Source organism: Sphaeramia orbicularis, chromosome 15, assembly GCF_902148855.1.
Source record: "Sphaeramia orbicularis chromosome 15, fSphaOr1.1, whole genome shotgun sequence".
NCBI classification, from domain to species: Eukaryota; Metazoa; Chordata; class Actinopteri; order Kurtiformes; family Apogonidae; genus Sphaeramia; species Sphaeramia orbicularis.
The window spans coordinates 20,276,859-20,302,130 of NC_043971.1; the positions used below are offsets into that span (position 1 = coordinate 20,276,859).

Below are 25,272 nucleotides of genomic sequence, written 5' to 3' on the forward strand. Positions count from 1 at the left end.
ACAGTGTATGACCAATTAGTTTATTGAAATTCATGAGAATTTATTTGCCACAAGAAAACTGACATAATAGAAAATGTTTTTATTCTATGTGTCCTCCTTCTTTCTCAATAATAATAATAATAATAATAATAATAATAATAATAATAAACGTAATTTGTATAGCACCTTTCATACAGAAATTGTAGCCCAAAGTGCTTCACATTGATTGAAAAAAATACAATATTAAAATTCATTAAGATTTGATTAGAAATACAATAAAATAAAAATAAATATAAAAACAGCGCACATTAAAATATTTGATTATGCATAGAATTTTTGAAGTGCAAGAAATAACTGCCTTCACACGCTTCCTGAAACTTGTGCAAGTGTTCCTCAAATATTCGGGTGACAACTTCTCCCATTCTTCTTTAATAGTATCTTCCAGACTTTCTCGTAATAGTTTTGCTCATAGTCATTCTCTTCTTTCCATTATAAACAGTTTTTATGGACACTCCAACTATTTTTGAAATCTCCTTTGGTGTGACGAGTGCATTCAGCAAATCACACACTCTTTGACGTTTGCTTTCCTGATTACTCATATGTGCAAAAGTTTCTGAAAAGGTATGGATAATAGTGTTAGGTATGATTATGACATCAATATATGTGTGGTTTCAAAACAATTGACGTAGTGCCTGCTGAGAAAAAGCAACTAAATGTTCATTGTAAATTTTGCTTCCCCACCCTGTATTTATTTCACTTATTATTCTAAATACTAAAAACAGATGTTAACCGGAATAACTCTTGGTTTAAAACAGGGGTGTCAAAGTCATTTTAGTTCAGGATCCACATTCAGCCCATTTTGATCTCAAGGCGACCAGACCAGTAAAATAATAACAGAATAGCTCATAAATACGAAATACTAAAACTTGACAAATTTGTCATTGTATTAGTGCAAAAAAATAACATTAAATTTCAAAAATAATTATTTACAAATTATCCACACAAAACAATTGTAAAAAAACAAACAAACAAAAAAAACCCTACAATTTCTCAAGAAAAATAAGTGCAATTTTAACAATATTATGCCTCAACTTATCATTTATACATGTACATTACAGGTGGGATCTACAAATACTCTAAATATTTAGTACCAGGCAAAATATTGTTAAAATTTAATTTTCTTTAGACATTTCAAGTTGTTCGAGTTATTCACATTTTATTGTTAAAGAATTTTTTGTTTATGTAAATATTTTCATAATTTAATGTTGTTTTTTGCTCTAAAAAAGGGAAAGATTTGGGGTTGTGATTATTTATAGGTTATTATGCCATTATTTTACTTGAGATCATGTTGTTCTGTATATGGAACCCGAAATAAAACCAGTTCAACACCCTTTGACTGCATATTCATCTATGCAGAAGAGTGAAGAAACAAACAAAAAAAAATACACATTTATTTCACTTAGTATTGTAAACACTAAAAACAGATTTTAACCGGAGTAAGTGTTGGTTTAAAACAGGGGTGTCAAAGTCATTTTAGTTCAGGATCCACATTCAGCCCAGTTTGATTTCAAGGGGACCAGACCAGTAAAATAATAGCAGAATAGCCCATAAATACTAAATACTAAAACTTGACAAATTTCACATTGTATTAGTGCAAAAAAAAAAAAAAAAAAAAAACATTAAATTTTGAAAATACTTACATTTACAAATTATCCATACAAAACAATTAAAAAAAAAAACAAAAAAAACAAAACCTACAATTTATTAAGAAAAGTAAGTGCAATTTTAACAATATTATGCCTCAACTTATCATTTATACATGTACATTACAGGTGGGATCTACAAATACAATAGGCATTTAGTATCAGGCAAAATATTGTTAAAATTGAACTTAATTTTCTTTAGACGTTCAGGTTGTTCAAGTTATTCACATTTTATTGTTAAAGAATTTTTTGTTAATGTAAATCAGGGGTCTCAAACTCATTTTCTTTCAGGGGCCACATTCAGTCCGATTTGATCTCAAGTGGGCCGAACCAGTAAAATAATAACATAATAACCTATAAATAATGACAACTCCAGATTTTCATCTGTTTTTTAGTGCAAAAAAAACTCTGTTAAATTATGAAAATACTTACTTTTATGAACAATACAAACAAAAAAGATGTGAATAACCTGAAAAAACTGAAATTTCTTAAGAAAAATAAGTGCAGTTTGAACAATATTATGCATCAACTTATCATTATGGATTGGATCTACAAAGACACTGAACACTTAGTAACAGGCAGAAAATTGTTAAACTTGTGCTTAATTTTCTTTAGACATTTCAGGTTGTTCATATTTGTTCAGGTTATTCATATTTTATTGTTACAGGATAGTTTGTAAATCTAAATATTTTCATCACTTAATTTATTTTTTGCACTAAAATAGACAAAAATTTGAAGTTCTCATCATTTATAGGCATAATGTAATATTGTTGTTTTTTTTTTTCACATCAAACCGAGAAGAAAATATGGAGTCATGATTTCTTGCAGGTTATTATTATTTTACTTGAGATCATATTGAACCTGAACTAAAATGAGTTCTACAGCCTTGACTGTGGAATTTTTGCTCTTCACAAATTCATCCCATGGGCAGGATTGGAACCTTTGGTGAGCCGCATTTGGGCCCCGGGCCGCATGTTTGAGACCCCTGATGTAAATATTTTCATAATTTAATGTTGTTTTTTGCACTAAAATAGAGACAAATTTGGGGTTTTGATTATTTGTAGGTTATTATGCTATTACTTTACTTGAGATCATATTGTTCTGTATTTGGAACCTGAACTAAAACCAGTTCAACACCCTTTGACTGTATATCCATCTCGTGGGCCAGACTGGACCATTTGGAGGGCCGGTTTTGGCCCACGGGCCATATGTTTGACACCTGTGATTTAGAATAAATACTCATCTCTAAAGTTTATTTTCTGAGCTGTACCTTTGAAGGACGTCTTTTCATCATTCTTCCTTAGTCACTTTGTTCTTGTGTCACATATTTGGATGATTGGTTTTGTAGACGACATTTTTCCGTTGTTCCTCTATAGATTTGCACAACCATATTGCTTTTGTTTAACTTATTTCCTTTCAATTTCTGCAGAGTAACTCCACATTTCCAAGATCCTGTGGGCGTGAAACTAAATATGTAAGTACAAATCTTATGTTGAATTAAAAAACTGCATTTTGTTGAAGATTTTACCCTCAGAGCCAAAGTGCCAACTCACTAGACCTCATGTTTACTTTGTCAGAGTTTCAAACTTTTCTGTCCTAGATGTACTGTTATACTGTTACTAGTGTGTTTTAGATGTGGTCGTTTTAATGCTGTTGTGTATTCGTGCATGCTGTACCGCATTTGTCCAGCAGTCACCACCAATGCGTTCTGGCCATAGCAACATGATTGTAAGGTTATTGTATTCCAAAATTACTAATATCTCCCAAAATATTGGTTGTATCAACTTGCCGTTTTCACTCGTCTCTTCTTTGACCAAAATTACATAAGTATGCCAAACTGCAGCAGTCAGCTCTTTCTGGATTTTGCGTGAATCCCCGGACACACATGCACACACACAGAGGCCACTTGGCTTTTATAATATAGATGATAAGTGAACACTTTTGCTGTTTAAGCTCCGAGTTATATTAAAGATGTTTCCCATCAGACACTTCCCTGCTAAATAAATTTAAAAAAGGCGCTCATATTCAATGTTTGTATGCAACAGAATCTGAAGTGGCAGGTAATTGACTTGATCTTTATCACCCTATGTCTGTATCTGAATTAGACACACTGTTTTGAAGTAAATTAAAAAAATCTTCTGTCTCTGTTGGTAGAACTGATAAGTGGCACAAACAAATCAAACATTTAATGCTTGGAGACCTTTGAGGTGCTGCTGATACAACAGAATGACATCTTATCTGCTAGTTAATGTCTGTAAATCATTTTTTGCTGTATTTTTTCTGTATAAAACCAAGCCGTCTGTCTCAAATGCTAATTAAAGTGCCTAAACATAACATTTAAAACTGTATAATCATGGCCCAAAGTTTTGGTATTGACATAAGTTTTGTTTTCACATTTGCTGCCTATTTTTCTATTTTTTTCCCACGTGTTTCTAAGTTGTATTGAAAAACAATTAGAAGCATTATACAGGTTTCAAAGAGCTTTATTGACAAATAAATCATATTTTAGCAAAGAATCTATTTGTGTCATTCCCAAAACTTTTGGCCACAACTGCAAGTCATTTCAATCAAAAGTTATGGTTAAAAGATGTTTCTATAAATGTTGTACAGTGGTGGTCAGTATTATTAGATCCCCTCACATATTTAACCCATAGATGCCCAGTGCTATTTTTGTGGCAGTTTCAAAATATTTTTTCCTCTGTATTTAATGTTTCTTAAGTGATTGATCATTTATGACAATTTTTTTTCAAACATGTTTTCAGGGAAATCATATACTTTGTTACATTTAATTTACTGATCATGTAGATGTTCATCAAAACTCAGAATAGTTGAGTTATTATATCAGAAACAGAAAAAAACTGAAGAAGAATTCTTCGGTTGATTTTTTTTTTTCAGTAAAATATACCGTTGATCCAACTCCATGGGTTTTACTGGTGAATCAAAGTTGTAGAAGATGATGGTGTTTCCACGTTCACTACGGAGCCTCAGAACGTCCAAATGGGTCATATCTGATGACCATGAAAAGATGACAAACTGTATTTTACACCAATTATTTACATGTATTGATCGGATTAATATATCAACAGGTATTAAATATTTACATCAGTAGATGCTTTTGGTCACCAGTGGCTGTTAGGGTCTTTTTGTTTGTTTGTTTGTTTGTTTGTTTGTTTGTTTTAATTTGCCACTAAAACACCCATAAAACTAATGAAATATCTACAAAACCATCACTGTGTTCTATAAACCATAGAAAAAAGCCATCATAAGGGCATTTAGGCCATTTTTCTTACAAAAGTCCATGTCACATAATCATGTTCCTTCACAGACAAAAACACATTCCTTGTGTGATCATGGTGTGATCATGGTGTGATCATGGTGTGATCATGGTAAAACTGATGGTGATGCAAGAGTCTTAGGTGTGAGTCTGTGTGTTTCCTTGGAATACAGATGTCAAACATGCGGCCTGGGAGCCAAATCCAGCCCACCAAAGGTTCCAGTCTGGCCCTTGGGATGAATTTGTGAAATGCAAAAATTACTCTAAGCTATTAACAATCCTTTTAGTTCAGGTTCCACATTCAGACCAATTCGATCTCAAGTGGGCGGGATTCAGTAAAATACTTTCATAATAACATATAAATAATGACAGCTCCAATTTTTCTCTTTGTAAATGTTAATATTTTCATGTATTTACACTAAAACAAAGTATAATTTCATAAAAAATGTGAATAACCTGAACAAATATGAACAGCCTGAAATGCCTTAAGAGAAGTACAATTTTAACAATATTCTGCCTGTTATTAAATGTTTTATTTGTAGATCCACTGATCTGTAAGTTATAATGTACATGTGTAAATGATAAACTGAAGCATAATATTGTTAAAATTACACTTAATTTTTCAGTTTGTTCATGTTTATTCACATCTTTTGAAAGGATGGTTTTTTTAGATGTAAACCTGTTCAAAATGTAAATTTAGTTTTTTCGCTCTAAAACAGAGAGAAGTTTGGAGTTGACATTATGTATATATTGTTATGGTATTATTTTACTGGTTCAGCCCATTTCACATCAAATTTAACTGAGTGTGGCCCCTGAATTAGAATGAGTTTGACTCCCCAGCTGTAGAATGTACAAGGCCAATTAAAAGTGGAAAAAACATGGGGGAAAAAAAATTAAATAAAAAAAAAAAAAAAAAAAAAAAAAAAAAAAAAAATATATATATATATATATATATATATATATATATATATATATATATATATATATATATATATGTGTATGTACATGCATTTCATGGGCATTATTAAATGAAATCATATTTTGGAGGCAAAAAAAGTTAATATTTTCCTGTCTGTCAGGTGTTCTACTTATTTCAGCCACCACTGTAAACCACACATTTGGTTTTGGAACACTGAAAGCATACCCATGTACCTACGCACAAAGGTAATGTTATCTTATCAGGACTGAGCTGCTTGGATACATGCTGTTGTCTTCAGTCCTTGAACTTAAGCAAGGCCAGTTTATGCGCATTTCATACACAAAGACAGTTTATATGGCTTTACATTGAAATGAAAGAGACATCCAGTGTGAACACAAAAGTGCGAGAATTACTATTATGGTAACTTCCTTATGAATTCTTCTCTATATTTAATCTTTGTTGCAAGATCTCTCACCATTTACCATAATGCAAACCACATAGATACAGTACATCACATTAGATACTTGTCCTTCCCTACATACATGTCTGTGTCCTCAGATTCCTGTCCTTGACAATTTATGATGTAACATCTGGAAGGAAATAAAAAAGTGCACAAACAATGTATTAAAATTGAAGGGTGCATAGATTACATAGATCATAATGCATGTCCATGTCTACAGATATTTATGCTTGTCCACATATTTGCCTTTGTCCGTGTATTCCTGTCTTTGTCCACACGGATTATAGTTACAGTACATGTCCTTGTTGTGGACACCTGCCTATAGATGTCTCTCCTTGTTTATAAATACCTGTCTTTGTCCATAAATTAGATGCTTGTCCATTAATATTAGTCCATAGAAACATGTCATTCTCATAGACACTTTTCCTTGTTTCTGGATAATTGTCTTTGTCCTCAGATTCTTTTTCCTCATCCATAGGTGCCTTCGATGTCTATATATAATGCTTTATTGCAGGGGTGTCAAACATAAGGCCGCGGGCAAAACCCGGCTCACCAAAGGGTCCAATTCAGCCCACGGGATGAATTTCAGAAGTGCAAAAATGACACTGAAAATATTAACAGTCATGGGTGTTCAGAAGCCTCCTGTAGCTCTGTAATATGAGGTAAAATCATGACATAATAACTTATAAATAATGACGACTCCAAATTTTCTCCAGGTCTATTGTGGGAAAAAAAAATTGACTTAATGATTTACATTTACAAATCCTCCCACAATAAAATGTGAATATCCTGAACAAATATGAAAAAAACCTGAAATTTCTCAAGAAAAATAAATGTAATTTAGACAATATTCTGCCTGTTACTAAATGTTTTATCCATTTGTGATCTGTAAATTGTGTTAATAATAAACTGTGACGTAATATTGTTGAAACTGCACTTCTTTTTTAAAAATATATTTCAGGGTGTACACAGTTGTTCAGGTTCTTCATGTTTTCATTAAGTTTGGATTTTAGAAAATTTGCAGTATAATTTATAGGTTATTATGCCTATTATTTTACTGGTCCAGCCCATCTGAGATCACACTGAACTGAATGTGGCCCCTGAACTAAAATGACTGTGACAGCCCTGCCTTATAGGATCAGCTATTTCCATAAATTGACAGAAACTAATGTTTTTCTGCCTCCTTGTTTGATCAGGCATCTCTCTGCAGCTTGTCCCCATCTACTAGTGTTGACAGGAAAGTAAGGGATTTTAAAAAGGTAAACATTCAATCAGCTGAGCCATTCAGAAAATAAAATGTCATCCATTTCAGGGCATTAATTTCCCTCTGCTGTGAAATTTTGTATCTTCCTGCTCAGACGAAGCCTGGGGTCATTCGCCCAAAGACGGCCATTCCAAGACTGACAGTGGAAAGTGAAGAAAAAAATCACGGCAATCCTTTCAGACCGTCTAGCATCAAGCAGACACTACCAGACAACACAAAGGTACGCTACTGACATTTCATAATTCAGCGCAGGAGTCTTAATGTAAAATGTCAGGATTAAATAACAGGGATTTAACAGTGGGAGGCCTGTCCATTTGTCTTTTTCAACTGCATAATGGCACATTATCCAAAGTCTCACTAAAACAGATTACATGCTTATGGCTGTGAAGACAACCATGTCGGCTTGAATTCATAACAATGGCAAAAATAATACCTAAAACTCTCAGGGCCTGATTTGCTAAGATCACAAATAACTGGTGCAAATTTGCTTGCTCGTGGTAAAAAATTTGCATGCTATTGATTTATGTTTCACAGGTAAAGCAAGGCAAGGCAAGGCAGGTTTATTTATATAGCACATTTCATGTACAAGACAATTCAAAGTGCTTTACATAAAACATTAAAAGCAGCACAGCGGAGTGCAGTAGAAAGCATTAAAAAGTAAAAGCATGAAAAAGATAAAAACTTTAAGCACGGGTGATCAACTAAGATTGCCTGCTCAAGACAACAGGTGCAAAGTCTTGGAGATCGCCCTATTTAACCCTTTCATGCATAGTGGTCACTCCAGTGGACAGCTCTTGTCCAGCTCTTCTCTTGTATATTCATGGGTTTGGTTGTTTTCATTCCGTATCAGCCAACACAATGGACGCTTATGCATCATCCCAAACACTGCAGTTCATACCATTACTGTAACTTTGGTGTTCTTGATAAACCTGATCTGCACTAACATGTTTGAGTGTAAATGAATTGCTAGTTGTTATTAGACTGTAATTAACAGTTTTCTTAAACAATTTTTTTTTTTTGCACATTATCTCCATGAAGTGAGTACTAACTAGTATTAGAGTATGTTAAAATGTGAAAAAACATCAGGTTAGCTGCATTAAAATGTTTTTATTTCATAGTTTTCACACAGTATATCACTGTCCAATATTGCGTTTTAAATACATGTTTCTTTGCTTCAGAAATTAAGCGCATGGTGTTCTGCTGAGTGGACATTTTTGTAACTCCATAAGAAATAAGTTCGTTAAAAAAAATTGAAACACTCGGGGAAAAAACATTCTGACTAAGGTTCCCATAATTCATGCATCAAAGGGTTAAATCAGGATTTTGCATGCGCTACTGGTTGTCGTCATGGAGACAGTACGCTGGAAAAACTGCTCTGGGATATGCCAGCACTGATGGCAACAGCGCACCGGAATGATCCAGACGCACAGAAATGTAACGTTGGTGGGAGATTAGTCAGAGAAGGTATTGCATAACCCCTCCTTGTGACTGGCCCCAAATCATCCCCTAGTTCATCTAGATCACAGGTGTCAAACATGCGGCCCGGGGGCCAAATCCGGCCCACCAAAGGGTCCAGTCTGGTCCTTGGGATGAATTTGTGAAATGCAAAAATTACACTAAGATATTAACAATCCTTTTAGTTCAGGTTCCACATTCAGACCAATTCAATCTCAAGTGGGCAGGATTCAATAAAATACTATCATAATAACATATAAATAATGACATCCCCAAATTTTTCTCTTTGTAAATGTAAATATTTTCATGTAATTACACTTAAACAAAGCATAATTTTGCAAAGAAAAAAGTGAATTACCTGAACAAATATGAACAACCTGAAATGTCTTAAGAGAAATAAGTACAATTTTAGCAAGATTCTACCTATAACTAAATGTTTTGTGCATTTGTAGACCCACTGTGAACTGTAAGTTTTAATGTACATGTGTAAATGATCAACTGAGGCATAATATTGTTAAAATTGCACTTATTTTTTTCAGTTTGTTCATGTTTATTCACATCTTTTGAAAGGAGAGTTTGTAAATGTAAACCTTTTCATAATGCAAATTTACTTTTTTCACTCTAAAACATAGAGAAAAAGTTTGGAGTTGACATTATTTATATATTATTATGTTATTATTTTACTGGTTCGGCCCATTTCAGATCAAATTTAGCTCAATGTGGCCCCTGAACTAAAATGAGTTTGACACCCCTGATCTAGAAGTTCTAAAATGACATTGCTGGGTAGGCGATATGTCTCAGTTATTTTTTCTTCTGTCATTCCAAACATGTTGTGATCAGAACAGATTGGTTCTCTGCATTACTGTTGGTTGTGCCTTTGCCTCCTCCTCACCACAACAACTGCAGCCAGTTTTGCGCGAAGCTGTGCCAGTTAAAACCTGCCTTTCAGATGTGTTAAATATAGATGCAAAATCAGCCACCGCAATCAGTTTCAGGTTTGGTAAATCACATTCCATGCGCTAAATAAATATTTGGATCTATTCCTCTCAATAATTTTGCAAGTTCTGGTAGAAACGTCCGTATTGCATATCCATCAAGGTAAACACGCTAAATGGGTTGCATGAGCTATTTTGCCCATTTGAGAGGTGCAACACTCGGTGTGTCCTGTTAGTAGATAAGCTTCAACGTTTTTTTTTGTTTTTTTTTAAGTTTAGTTTATTTCGAATATGCAACAGGAGAAAGTTATCTTACTTAGTCCTTAGAAATAAAACAGGTAATAAGAAATCATGGAAAAAAAGAACAAAAAACTTTTACATACATGACATCACTTGCACATTTGAAAAGGAGTGAGGGGAAATATGACTTATTTAATCATTTTTAATATTTTTTGCATGCACAGTCAAGTTTGTGCATGTTTTTACACACACAAACCTTTAGGAAATCAGGCCCTCAATGTTCAATGCATCTTTGGAAATATTAAATTAAAGATTGAAAGGAAAGAGGAGTGAGCATTTAGCAGACCTGTGTTTGGCTGATATAGAAGGAAAATGCTCACAGAGATAACAGCTAACAAATCTCTTTAATTGCCACTTTGTGTTTTCACTCGCTCTGTATGATTATTGGTGTGACTCAGTTTTGCACAAAGAAGACATTATTAGAAGTTGGATTTATAGCTTTTTGGAGAGTGGACCAGTTCCTTTCAGAGATAATAAGAGGGTAAAATATGGATCTGAATCACTCAAACTTACACCTTTTAAGACTGCCATTATAACAGGCCGCATGGTTTGCTTTGCAATAAAAGTGTCAGCAAATGTCTTTTGCACCTTTGTATTCAGAAAGAACTTAACTTTCAATATCCGGCTATTAATTAATTATCACTATTATAAATAATAAATGCTTAAAACAGTGTCTTTTGGTAAAAACAAAGAAAAACAGACTTGAGTTTTTAGTATATTTATTATCAGAAACAACTGTAAATGTCCATAACAAAACCTTTTGAGATTGTAGAAATAAACTTTCAACTTTTTGGTCTTGAACATTCAGTATCCATATTATGGCTTCATATTTTTTTGTTATTTCCAGGTGTTTTTTAGCCTGTGTGGAAGTCTCTGAAACAGCTCCTTTCTACCTATAATCGAGTGCCACATTGCTGCTGTAAAGTCTTATCTTATTATTATTATTATTATTATTATTATTATTATTATTATATTATAATGTTGGAAAGCTTAGGATCTCAGCTTTCTGATGCTGTTTAAATTTTGTGGAGGAGTTACAGTTATTTGAATGCAGTAAAGTGCAAAATGCAGCACCTGTGAGACTGCCGCTGTTAAAGGGTTAAACATCCGACCAGTATATATTCTACTGAGATATCTGAGTGTGAATTATTGTGAAATACTGATTGTAATTTCATATGTCTTGTACGGACAGGATTTTAATGCCTGAGCAGGCTGAGATATGGGCCCAGTGCTTTCAGAGGTTGCATCAGGTTCTGCTGTTGCTACAGCGATAACGGCCTGAAGCCGAACCCTAACCCAATGTGGAGACAGAGGAACTAGTATGGTTATCTTTTGGCTGAGTTCTTGTATCTGGTGCAGAAGCAGAAAAAGTACTGACATTTTCATTTTCTCTTGCATTGATGGAAACTTTATCGTCACTATCATTGTTGTCATCAGAATACGTCGGTTCTCTTCTCACCTCTGCCACTTTCACTGTCGGACGTTGTGTTTTTAAGTGGTGATAAAAAGCATTTGTCAACTCAGACTTGAATTCAATACTTTCTCTGGCAAAAATTACACTTAGTTTGAGAAAAAAAACTTGGCTCCCACTGTTCACATTAGAGCCATTCAATAGATTTGGTTTGTTTGTGAATGTCACAACTGTAGACAATATATTCACTGTTTAAAATGCAAATAGATGGACACTGAACAACTAGCCAGTGGGAAAAAGAAAAAAAAAATAAAGGAAAAATAACTACAAAAGCCACAATTTGGTATCATCTGACATTCTTTCATCCTATGCACTGAATTACTGGATGTTTCAATGGCTTTTCCTTCCCAGTAGTAAAAATAAAGTGATTTACTGCAGGGAAGAATTATGCTTTTTGTGTATTTTATCTGAAGTCTGTAAATAATATTTACAAGAAAAACTGTCACGGTGCTCAGAACAGTTTATTAAAAATTAGTAGTCGGAGGAAAAATTATAGTATTTCATTGTCAAAGGTAATTAATTAGTGTTGTTCCATCTGCCACTCACTTTTTTCTCACCAGACTCTTTTAATTAGAACCAAATGCTGTGTAAGTTAAAGTGAGAAAAAACCCTAAAAAGTTTGTATTATTCACTAGTGCGTTGACCTGTGGGGAACCATGGGTGGTAGATGTGGTCGTTTTTATGCTGGGGAGAGCTGGCCTTTAGGAAAAGATGTTAGTCCATATTTTATAAGTACTGGCATAAAAATGATGCTAAACTGCAGCAGTCAGCTCTTTACGGATTTTGTGTGATAACCTCTCAGCTGGCATGTCTGTTTCTGTACATGAAATTTGACCCCATGCAGCATTATTATTAATAACGAAAACGAACGAAATGACGAAAACTAAAATTGAAATAACATTTTCGTTAACTGAAATAAATACAAACTCAAATTAAGAGAAAAAAAACTATAACTAACTGAAACTGTATTGTGTGTTTACAAAACTAACTAAAATGTATAAAAAATACGTATAAAATTCCCTTAGTTTTCGTCTTTGTCAATGTTGATATAAGATAGAACGTGAAAATTTTGTCTAAGATCAGCGATATGAGAGAGGTATAGAAGTCGGGAGGCCAACGGTGAAAGTATGGAAAGTTTCAGTTTCGTTTTCACGTAAGTGACATTGTGTATGGACCACACCCCCACCTACATTACCCCCTCCAACCTGCTATAGAGAATTTATATATGGTGCTGTACATATGTTTGTCTATGCTCAGTCAGAGCCACCCTAACCTGACCCCCAAATAAAGTGTCCAGGGTAACCTCACATTTCTTTGAATAGGATGGTGAGGAAGATAAAATACATGAAAAACTGAAACTAATACTAAAACTAAACTAAAACTAAGCATTCAGAAAAAATGACAACTAATACAAACTAGCGACCCTGCTCTAAAACCTAATTAAAAGTAACTGAATTAGAGAAAAAAAAGTCAAAATTAAATAAAACTAAACTATATTTAAAAATCCAAAGCTATTATAACCTCGACACCATGGCAACGTGGCCCTATTGTTTCGCTGTTGCTAGGTAACCCACTTCAATTCTATGATTCTATGATTCTGGGCATAGCAACGTGATTGTAAGGCTATTGTATTCCAGAATTACTAATATCTGCCAAAATATTGGTCTTCCTGACTTGTCGTTTTTGCTAGTCTCTTCCTTAAAACATACCATGCCAAACTGCAGCAGTCAGCTCTGTCCAGATTTTGTGTGATGCCCGAGACACACAGACAAGCAGAGTCCACTTCCCTTTTATGATAAGAATACCTGATTATTTAAGGAAACAGAATTGTTTGCTTCTGGTTAATATGAAACTAACATTTTCTTTCTCTGATTAGACCACAGGGGAACTCTCAGGGCCTTCAGCGCCTACAAAGAAGGCCTAGGAAATTTCAGGATTAAATTATATGAATATTAACTTTAGAAAATGATAATTATTTTAAAATTTCTACTTAATTTCATTTAATACAATCAATTTAATACATTTTTTCTTAAACACATTCTAAAGTTAAACCTACTATCAACTTCACATAAGTAATGAAAAGGTTACTGTCTTGAAAATATGTTATCCAATCAGAATTGTCAGCATCTATTGAGACCCGGTTAGTTGCTTCATTGATTAGTTAGGACTTCATGAGTCTGGGAGAAGGCCAAGCGGTGTGTTTTGGTTTCAGAGTAAGGGGTGAATTGACCCGTCACTGTTTGATTTTGAGTGGGTCGGACAAAAAAAAGATGACGCTAAGCCTTCTAAAAGGCTTTTTCCCACCAGCGCATGCTTAGTGGAGTAGTACCTGGGAGGCACTTCAGCGCTTACGTCAATAGAGAGAGGATTTCTTTTGGAGCTCAAGTCAAAAGATAAACTTTATCGCCCACTTCATGAAGAAAGATGAACAGATGGACTTTGTTTTCATTTAATAAAGTAGGCCTGCGTTAAATGATAGCTGATTATTATTACTCCACTGGGGCATCCAGTATTTTTGTGACTTTCTTTTATTTGGCAGATATTTAATGAAAGAATCATTGCACTGCAATTATTGTGCATGGAGAGTTCTTTGGACTTCTATTACCAGCCTTCCATAACCTTTAGCGTATTGTGCCTTTGAAATGGGATTCTGGATTGATGATGCTCAGGAATTTAGTGGACTCAGTCAGTGTGTTTGTGTCATTTGTAATTCACAGTGATGTCATAGTGCTGTCTATGGTGATTCAATTTATATTCCCAGATGTTGGCCTTGAAGGATGTTTATGCAATTTATATTTGTAGCCTAAATGATCTCCAGTTTTGGTTAAGTTTATGTTGACCCGGTAGCTTGTTGTGGAGAGTTGCTGACATCCTCGTCATTGTTAGTTAGAGGATTACAGCTGTTGAGTGCTTTCAATTCATTGTACTATTGTTTGGTTTGTTTGTTTTTTTTGTCAGTGAAGACAAAGAAGTGTTTTCTGGGCAGTGATTGTCTAGGTGAAGACCCAGCAGTAGTGGTCACGGTTCACTACTGGAGTAGACATGTAAGCTGCATTTCCCTTTAAACATTTACTGTGGCTTTAGAATAGAATAGAATAGAATAGAATAGAATAGAATAGAATAGAATAGAATAGAATAGAATAGGTCTTTACTGTCACAGGAACAATGAAAATCAGTTTTAGCAACAAAAACACATAACAGCATTTTCGCTGGTAAGGTCATGCCCACCCCAATAGTATTATAAATAGGATGGAAACCGGCTGAGCCCCCCTGTCCAAACTGCACGTGGTTGTTAATTTCTACCAAGGCCAGCACACACAGAACATATCCCCTTCCCTCCATAAAAAATATTTTCTTCTCGATCAGCGTGTTTTACTTCGGTCAAATTTGTGGAATTCCACATTAATCCGCAATGGCGGATTTAACTACTAGCCCCCTCAGTGCTGCCCGCCCCCCGCCCCCCCCCATTTGAACATGTAAAATGTTCAAAATATTATAACTGCCCTTGCCAGGATTCAAACCTCAGCCTCCTGCTGTGTGGACCATAGCGGTACTTAATGAGCTATGCGTTCATATGTACTTTGGAACGCAAATTTATGTGTCCCAAGGCTCTCCTGCCTCTTGTATCGGAGGGGGGTCCACTGTGTACATGCCATTTATGATGAGTGTCTATGTGATAAAAGGAGTTTAATCTAAACTAAAGTCTAATCATGAAGAGACAAATGTCTATTCAAGTAGCATTTAGGTCTGCATGCTGGAAAACAAACGGGCAGCCACAGAAAGTATGTAATATATTATTATACAGTGGGGATTATAGAACTGCAAGGACTGAATATTAAACATCTTTGAGTCGCTGTGAAACACAACCAGTGATTGAGTGAATTACACATAGGCCTATACCTCTACTGCATCCTGTTGTTTCTAATTTAAAATGATTTGGAATGCAATGGAATGCAATACCATAACTGAGGCCAACCCTATTAAAGCCAAGTCTTTGCTTTAGTTCCCAAAGTGGTCTCATTAGTGAGGTTAAATCACATTTATTTTATTGGTTTTATGTGATTTGAAGCATTTATAAAGTTAATTTTGCTTGGCTTCACCACCTTGAACCCCCCTAGGGCTCCAACCCTGGACTATACCATCCATCCATCCAATCCCTCCATCCCTCCATCCATCCATCCCTCCATCCATCCATCCCTCCATCCCTCCATCCATCCGACCAACCGACCGACCCAAAAATCCATGGCACAATCAAAGATTTTTGCCCGCATTTTTCTGGAGGGCCTGAGTAACACTTAAATTACATTTTATTGAGATTTTAAAAAATAACTTTAAACTGTGAAAGGCTGATTAAACCTTGAGTTACAGTATTTCATTACAGACTGAGAATAATTTTCTGCTACATAACATTCAGCCCTTACCTCCACATGGGAACATAGACATTATATAACAATGAACCAGTATAACCTATACTGCAAGTATAACAGTCTGAATGCAACTCTTTTTCTGTCTATTATGGTTTGGTATAACACCAACTGAATTAGTCAAGCAATAGCAGTAATAATCTAGCATAGTACATCCTGTGCGATAGAATAATCAGAACAGACAATCAAGGACTGAGGCACGGTGTTACTATTCATGGCGTGACTAAGAGTTAAAATTTCAAATCAGTTTCATTTTAACTTCTTTACTTAGTATTTCTGTTTCTCCACGCACTCTCAATGTTGCTTTTATTTCAAATAAAATTCCTATTTAAAGGTATGTTGGGGTTAGAGAAAAACTGCCCTGCTCACATATTTCCACTGCACATTTTGAACCTTTCATATATTTCTTTGTTTGTGTGATTTATGTTTGTCTGTGTGTGTGTGTGTGTGTGTGTGTGAACACGACATTCAAAAAAAAACAACCTTCACAATAATTGCAGCAGCAAAGCCTTTTGTGGATGTTCAGGCCTTTTTTTTATGTTTACTGGAAAAGGTCCAAACATGGGTCGATTTTTGATCACATCCCTCGTTTGCCAGCCCGGAAAAGTTCTCTGTTAAAGAAAAAGGCTGGTTAGGTCCTAACCCATATTTAAAAGTCTTCCTGTGAAGTGGAAGAAACTGGAGGGTTTTTTCTTGCTCAGTTTAGTTTATTTAACAGGAAAAACAGAGAGAAAAGATGTGCAGCCCTTGGGAAGGTGAGGACAAACACAAAACATCCAGACATCCAAAGTGGTAGTAATTTGGGACATCTGACCATACAGTGCCTCCCACTCCCAACCCCTACATAAAATACTAGCACAAAAAAAAAAAAAAAACACAATTAAATCTGGTCTACAAACATGTACCAGACTACACCGTCAGCATACCTTAAACTGCAGGGTGATAGGGTCAGAAAATACTTTGTCCATCTACCATTAGCAACACTCGTAACCCAAAATTAATTTGAGAATCTAGGTGTTTTCAGATGTGAGTCTATGACTTAAAGGAGTGATATTTTACTTTAAAAAAAAAAAAAAAAAAAAAAATGGAATAATGCATTTTAAAACATTTCCCTGTGGCCTACATAAACTGTAAATGCTCTGCTTGGGTCTGAATTCTTCATTAATTCAACTCCACAGGTCCATCTTCAACCCTATTTCTGAGTAATGACACCAGAAAGGTAGTTTTGAGCGCTGGCCCTTTAAATGCACACTTCAAGCCCCACTCCTTCCAGGTTGTTGGCTGTGCTGCTCTGTCCTGTTCAACCAACAACTGAACATTTTAGGTAATCTGCTCGAAGTTTGGACATATTTTCAGTATGGACTACAACCGCTGCTGCTGACAAACAGTTATGTCGTACTCAGAGAAATGCTTGTCAGAAGTCTTAACCTTATATGTGCAAATGTAGTGATGTAACTAGTTATCGACATAACAAATTAAGCAAGAATTTAAATGGGTTGTAGAAATTCACTTGATTTTTGCCAAAATAAAATATAAGGATAGCTTTGCAGCACCTGGAGGGTTCAAATTCAACCTTTATGAACTATTAGGGTTTCCAAATACACAAACAAATGTACCAAAGACTAATAGAAGTGGGTTTAACAAAATATGACCCCTTTAATGGCGTCATAGGAGAAGGCAGATTGTCTAAAGGCAGAGCTTCTTTAAAGGACTCACAATCCCACTGAGCTGTTGACCCTGACATGCTGGTCATTCATTGCATGTATATATGCATATTCTCATTACTGAACATTATATGACGACATATATGACCTAGAGTGACTGAATTTTCTCTCCATTTAATATTTCTTCAGTGATTCATCACCATTTTTTAAATTGTTACCCCCTGCATTTTCCATTTTTCAGTGACAAGCAGGTACTTGCCTGTATTTTTTTGACCATGTACATTTTCATAAAAGCTCAGAGTAAAGTTGAGGGTTATATAAAAAAAGAAAACTGAAGAGAAGGTGCCTTTTTCAGCAAAGTAAATCAATAACTGAATGTGAAAACAAGCACCTGCAACCTCTGCATGGGTTTAATTGGTGAATCAGTGTCATAGAAGATGACTGTTTCCATGTTCACTGTGTTCAAATGGGTCAAACAATTTTACCTTTATTATTTAACTGTAATAATAGGATTAGTGGTTCAAAAGTTATTAAACATTTTAGGTCAGTAGATGCTTTTGGTTGCCAGTGGCTGTTTGGGTCTTTGAGGGTTAATATGAGATAGTACTCCCTCTATTAAACATGTACTCAACAGTGTTTTGACCCATTTAGAACTGTGACTGTTTTAAATGAACCGAGTGTTCAGACATAATGTGTGAAGAGGGTTGTTTATTAGCTTTCAAGTGGATTTTAATCAACATTATTTTAATGATTTCTTTATTTTGGGTCAGTGCGACTTTTCATTACCACAAAATGACATATTACGAACACGTTCTGAATGTGTTATTAGTTAAATATTAAATTAAGTATAAGACAGCTTGAGTCCCCTCATGAGTCAATAGGTCTCCTCATTAGCTGCTCTTAACCGTGTCACAGCATGGTCCAATTTTCACACCGGTGAAACCAAATAGAGAATAGTAGATAAATATGTGGTAATTCATTAGCCAAAGACCTTATCAAAATGAGCTTTGAGAGATGACAAAATATTCACATTTAAATTGCAGAAAAACCAAGGAGAGAGTAAGAGTAATAGTTTTTGCAATTATGAATGCATATTGTACACCTTCTGCTTTTGGCACTGTATTAGCTCAGTGCATTTATTATTTAATATTTTCATAACAAACCCATTGTTTCCTTCAGCACTGTGATGGACAGTTACATTAATAATATTAGAAAAAAAATAGAAATTCCCTGGTGAGCAGTGGTAGCAGACAGAAAAAACGGGTTTTTTTGTTTGTTTTCATTAGAACAGTGTTTTTGCACTACAGCATTTATATGCTGCTGTTTTTCAATCATGCATCACTGTTTTAATATCAGCCCCCCAGTGTCTGGCATTACTAAACTGTGTCAAGTTGCGCTCCCTAATGATAAAAGTACACAAGGGGAATCCAGATAAAAAGTGTGGGCATTTATACCTAAAACCTCCTTTGCTTATGTTTAAACATTTTAGACAACAGCATTTGTTAGTGTCTGATCAAAAAACCCCGTGAGACCTCATTTTGGGAAAACTTGCAATACAGTCCAATTTGAGAGAAGTTGTTTTTTGATCCTGTTTGAATTCTGAATCATTTATATACATACATATACATATGTTTGACAATTTAAAAGATAATTTTACAAGCCAAGGAAGTTACAATTTGTGGTAAAACTGTTGAGTATCAGAGTTAAAATACTTGTTATAATGTAAATTAATAGTATATTGCTGCCATTTCAGCATCACAACTCCAGTCTTCTAACCCATAAAAACCCAAACATCCATCACCGACCAAAAGCATCTACTGATCAAAACTGTTTAACACCTGTTGATCCACTAATCCTATCAATACATATAAATAATTGGTGTAAAATACAGTTTGTCATCTTTTCATGGTCATCAGATATGACCCATTTGGACGTTCAGAGGCTCCGCAGTGGACATGGAAACACCGTCATCTTCTACAACATTGATTCACCAGTAAAACCCATGGAGTTGGATCAGTGATAGTGGATGGACACACTGGGTTTATGTCCAGTTAATGATATATTTTACTGAAAAAGTCCCTTTTTCTTCAGTTTTCTCTGTTTCTGATATAATAACCCTCACCTTTAATACCCGATAATACCTGATTTATACTGATAAAATGCAAAATACAGAGGATAATATTATAATAAATGGTGATTAACCACCTAAGAAAGGTTAGATGTAGAGAAAATTTCATTAGGGAACTGACATAAAAGTAGCACTGGCTCTTTGTGGGTTAATCAAGAGCTGTATCAAGTGTTGCTGTTCTATTATTTTTTATTTAATTTTTTTTTTTTATCACTGTCACTTACCTTGACTCTGAACATTGTTACTTACAGTTCTCATGCTCATTACTCCCTCTAGTGGTCGAATACATTCACTTTGACTTGTGGCTGTGAATAAATTCCCCCCTTATCTCTGCAATTCTACAGATTTTTTCAAAATAACATCAGAACTCTTTATGCTAAACACATGAATAACACTTAGAGTTTTAATGAAATTCTAGTTAATTTTTGATTGTTTTAAATTAGAAAAATTACAAGTACCTCCTATGGATATTTAAGACTGAGACGAAGCTTCTAATTCGAGTGATAAATGTTGTGGTCGACATGAATATTCTGTTCAAATGAAATTATTTCCTGTTAAAGATATTTCAGACATGTCAAGGGCGAGCAAATGCAGGCTTTTAACAATGTTCCAGTGCAAAGAGGTTTTTAGCATGTCAGTGTTCTTGACATATTTGACACTAAACACTGTTTTCCCACTGAAAGGCACCCATAACAGGAACACACACAAAGACAGCAGTTTTAACTCAACCTGCATTTGCAGTTTATTCCGAAGCTGTCATGATACATTAGTATGCTTGGTGTTTTGTCCTTGAATGTAGAGATAATAACACACTACTAAAGAGTTGAGGAAGCATTAATGAAATGCTTACAGTCTCACAGCCCTTAACACAGAGGATAAAAAGGCTTTACCCAAACAGTCAGATGATAATGGGCTGGTAATTGGAATGAAAGTAGATTAAACCCTTGAAATGAAACAAATGATTTATGCATTTAACCCATAAAGACCCAGCACTACTTTTATGTTAGTTCCCAAACGAAATTTTCTCTACACAGTAAATTTACCAGTGTAAAAAATGCAGTGTCAAAGTATTTTAATTCTTTCGGAGTTATTCCAACAATGGACAGAGTAAAATTTAACAAGAAAACTTCTGATGTTGGTGAAAATAATTGGAGTTGACAGAGGTTTTACACTGTCAGTGTCATATGTTCAGTGTTAAAGTAAATGGACTCTCTCAAAGTTAAGGTACCTTTCAGTGTTAAAAAATGACTCTGACAAGCCCTGCCCACCAGTTGGACTCTGGCATTGCCATCTTCCTCGCATCGAAAAACTGTGTTTGTAAGTTTGTGTAAATAAACTCTTGCTTTTGTTATTTCATCCAAGCAGAATCTGTGTGCAAGAATAAAGTTAGGTCGTCGTTGTCAATGTCAGGTACGTGTTTTCAAATACTGAATTTCAAATGATATCGGGTCAGGTGATATCGGGTCGGCAGCTTTCATTTTACATGTCATTTTATGTTTACTTTTAATTGCAGTATTTCATTTTTACTTGTAATAAATTGGGAACAGAAATAATTGTATCTTTTTTTGGCCCCTGCAGACTATAGTCCATCATATGTAACACTGGTAGAAGGCAGTTAAAAATCAACACTCTTTGGAGTAATTTATTTATCAACATGTAGTGTTAAGTAGGTTTAACACTTGAAAAGTTATTTCTTAACACTTAACTCTTCAGTGTTGAATGTGAATAACACTATGGGTGTTACTTCTCACATAGTGTAAAACTTGATTGACACTAATTAGTGTAGTGTAGTGTAAAATATTAACTCTTACTAGAGTAAAGTTGACACTGGAAATGTAACTCTATGTTCAGTATAAATTTTACACTTTGTAGATAGGGACCATATGTTCACTGAGGTAGTGTTAAAATTAACTCTTTAAGTGTTATATAAACACTGGTGATTTTACTGTGTACATCTAACTTTTCTTAAATGATTTATTACCATTTATTTATAATATCTATTTTGTATTTTATCAGTGTAAATCAGGTATTTTCCTGTATTTAATTTACTGATCATGAAGACGTTCAAAAAGACTCATATTAAAGTTGAGGGTTATTATATCTAAAACAGAGAAAACCGCAGAAAAAGTGACATTTTCAGTAAAATATATCAATAACTGAACATAAAACAAGTGTCTCCATCCACTGTCATTGATCAAACTTCATGGGTTTTACTGGTGAATCAATGTTGTAGAAGATGACGGTGTTTCCACATTCAAATTCCAACAAAACTGTCTCTATGGTATTTTCAAAGTGCCCAAAAGTGAGGTCAAGTTTAAATATATAAAAATATAAATTAAATAATCACTAAAAGAAGAGGAGATTCAGCTTGTACATAAATTTAAATACCTTGGTGTCACCTTTGACTCAAATTCAACTTCTAAAAACCATCTTAAAAAAATATGTAAGACTGTAAATTTTAATCTTATCAACTTCAGACAAAACAGATCGTTACTGTCAGACAAGGTTGCAAAAGTGTTTTTCCATTGCATGATCTTTTCTCACATCACCAACTGGTCATGGCTGTTGACTACGCTAAAACCAATAGAATCTCTTTTCAAAAAATCGGCAGAAGTATTGAATAGGAAATCTTTTTCCTTCTATCATTGCCCTAAAAATACAATATTCTAAGTTTTGAAAATTTTAAGACATTTCAATTTGCTTGCTCTGTCTATAAGATCTTGCATGGACTTACTCCACCACCTCTGAGGGAGTTCATTATGTTCGAATCCAGCACCAGTGGGAGAGGAACCAGAGCTTCCTCCAGAGTTGACAGTGTAGTACCATTTAGACACACAGCCTTCAGTAAACAGGTGTTAATAGTCAAAGATACGGAAGTTTGGAATGAGATTCAGCTCCAATAAGAGAATGAACCACATTTAACACTATTAAAGACAATCTTTCAAAGTGCCAAAAAAAGAGAAAGTCTGCACTCATTTTACGCTTCTCTGTGCCTTCTCAGTGTTTTTTTGTTACTGTCATTAGAGTGTGCCAATTGTCCAGTTCTTTTATTGTGTTATTTTTTTTGTATTTTTTTTTTTGTATTTGTAAATTTTGCCATTATAATGTTATTTCTTCTGACCTGCCAGGAACTGAGGATGAAAAGTACGGTTTGGCATATTTACATTTACATGTATATTAATATGCACTGTCCCTTTAAAGACATAGATTAAAAAAAAACAAAAAAAAAACACTATGGAGCCTCTGAACGTCCAAATGGGTCATATCTGATGACCATGAAAAGATGACAAACTGTATTTTACACCAATTATTTACATGCATTGATAGGTCAGGTGTTAAACAGTTTAGATCAGTAGATGCTTTCAGTCGGAGATGGATGTTTGGGTCTGTATGGGTTAAAAAAAAGACTCCTCAACTTTAGAAAACAGAGAAAGCAATTAAAAATATTAATGTCTCTAAGGCAAATATATCAAACAGAATCCCTTGTATAACAGCAGGATCATTTTTCTCCAAACCACAGTTAAGAAAAGGTGTAAACATGCTGTTTTAAGACGTTATTTCTGTGAGTTGACTTATTTGCACAGTTGTGATGACATTATTGCCTCATTCATGTGTCAATTTTCCTGCCACTATTCCTGCACAGGAATATTCTTAATCCCACCTATGAATCATTGATTTGTTTGTTATTTTGCCAACTCCGAAAATACCCACGAGCATCAAAATTAAGGATTAAAAACCTGAGAAGACAGGCTCGTTTTCAATCATTTGAGATGGAAGGCATTAATGAGGTGTGAGATAAAGTTAATGTATTGAATTAAAACTTCTCAATCAAAGAAACAGAGATTCAACTGAGAGAACATTAATGTACTTACTGGTGTATAAAATGCTAATGAAATGAAAATTAGCTGTGATTGTGTGTCTGAAAAGCTGGATTTGTCGTGCTGCTGATCAGTGAGGAGTGGGTAACAATGGGCACGACAAAGGTGATCCGGCCTCAATACTTTTACTGGAGAACTGACAGCAGGCAAGTGAATAGAATACAGATCGTCGGAACACAGACACTCTAACACTCTGCTTGGTTACTGATGATTATAAATAGGTTCTCTAGTTGTGGCACAAAACGGGAGACAATCTGTCCATGATGTTGAACCACAAGACACCTAGATATCACACTAACACTAAAAAGGAAATTACCTCCCATTAAAGAAAAGAACCCATCAATCAAAGAACAGCCAATGGTAAGAGGACATGAACGCGCATATCCAATACGAGTGAGCGAATGCAAATCTTTAAGGACACAATCCCATGTTTCACATCTTCAAAAGAATGTGTCACAAGGCTGTACTGCCCATCGCAATGCTATTTCTCATCAGATAGAAATTAAAGGAGCTTGAATACATTTTAAGTTTCTCATTAACTAAAAATAAAATTACAAACACTACATTTCCCTCTATTGCAGGGATGTCAAACATGCGGCCCGGGGGCCAGAACCGGCCCACCAAAGGGTCCAATCCGGCCCCTGGGATGGATTTGTGAAATAAATTACACTGAAGATATGAACAATCAATCATTTTAGTTTAGGGGACCATATAAAGCCCTACTTTTGTCTCAAGTGGGCCGGATTAGTCATATATTACCATAATTACCTACTAATAATAACTCTAAATTTTACCTCTAGTGTAAAAGTATAATATTGGAGGAATAATATTGATAAAATTTCACCTATTTTTCTCCAGAATTTTTAGTTTGTTATTGTTTTATACATTTTTTTTTTAAAGAATAAGTTGTAGATGCACACATTTTCATCACATAATTTTACTTTTTTAACTGTTATTATTTTATTGGTCTGGCCCATGTGAGATTATATTAAACTATATGTGGCCCCTGAACTGAAATGAGTTCATGAGACACCCCTGCTATATTGCTTAGTTTCCGGTGCAGTTGTAAAGCTTAGTTTTCCTTTATCACACTAACATTTTATTTATATGCCCTAGGCCATTTATGCTAATTCCAGCACTTATAAACATGAGAGTATCTATATTCCTTTCATTTTTATTCATGAATTCACGGTTTCAGTTGTTCAGTGAAATGCTTTGACCCATGGGTGTCATTAGACCTTAGCATTCAGAGCTTAAGAGTAAATACAGCTCTGGAAAAAATTAAGAGACCACAGCAATTTCCTCTGAAATCAGCATGTCTGCATGTGTGACAGCCATTCCATTCCTGTGTCTGTTCAATTCTAACACAAGCACACCATATTCTACTTAATAAACACCAGATCCATGTCTTATGTAAG

The 25,272-nt window shown here is 34.7% G+C and overlaps 1 protein-coding gene across 2 annotated transcripts in view; it reads left to right on the forward strand.

The window, feature by feature from the left end:
• mlip (muscular LMNA-interacting protein) overlaps positions 1–25,272 on the forward strand; it is an 86,412-nt gene that overhangs the window by 54,166 nt on the left and 6,974 nt on the right. For both annotated transcript variants that reach the window (XM_030156757.1, XM_030156759.1), the window contains exons 9-11: positions 3,112–3,156; positions 7,532–7,594; positions 7,694–7,819. In XM_030156757.1, coding sequence (XP_030012617.1) covers positions 3,112–3,156; positions 7,532–7,594; positions 7,694–7,819 — 234 coding nt within the window. The remainder of the gene's footprint in view (positions 1–3,111; positions 3,157–7,531; positions 7,595–7,693; positions 7,820–25,272) is intronic.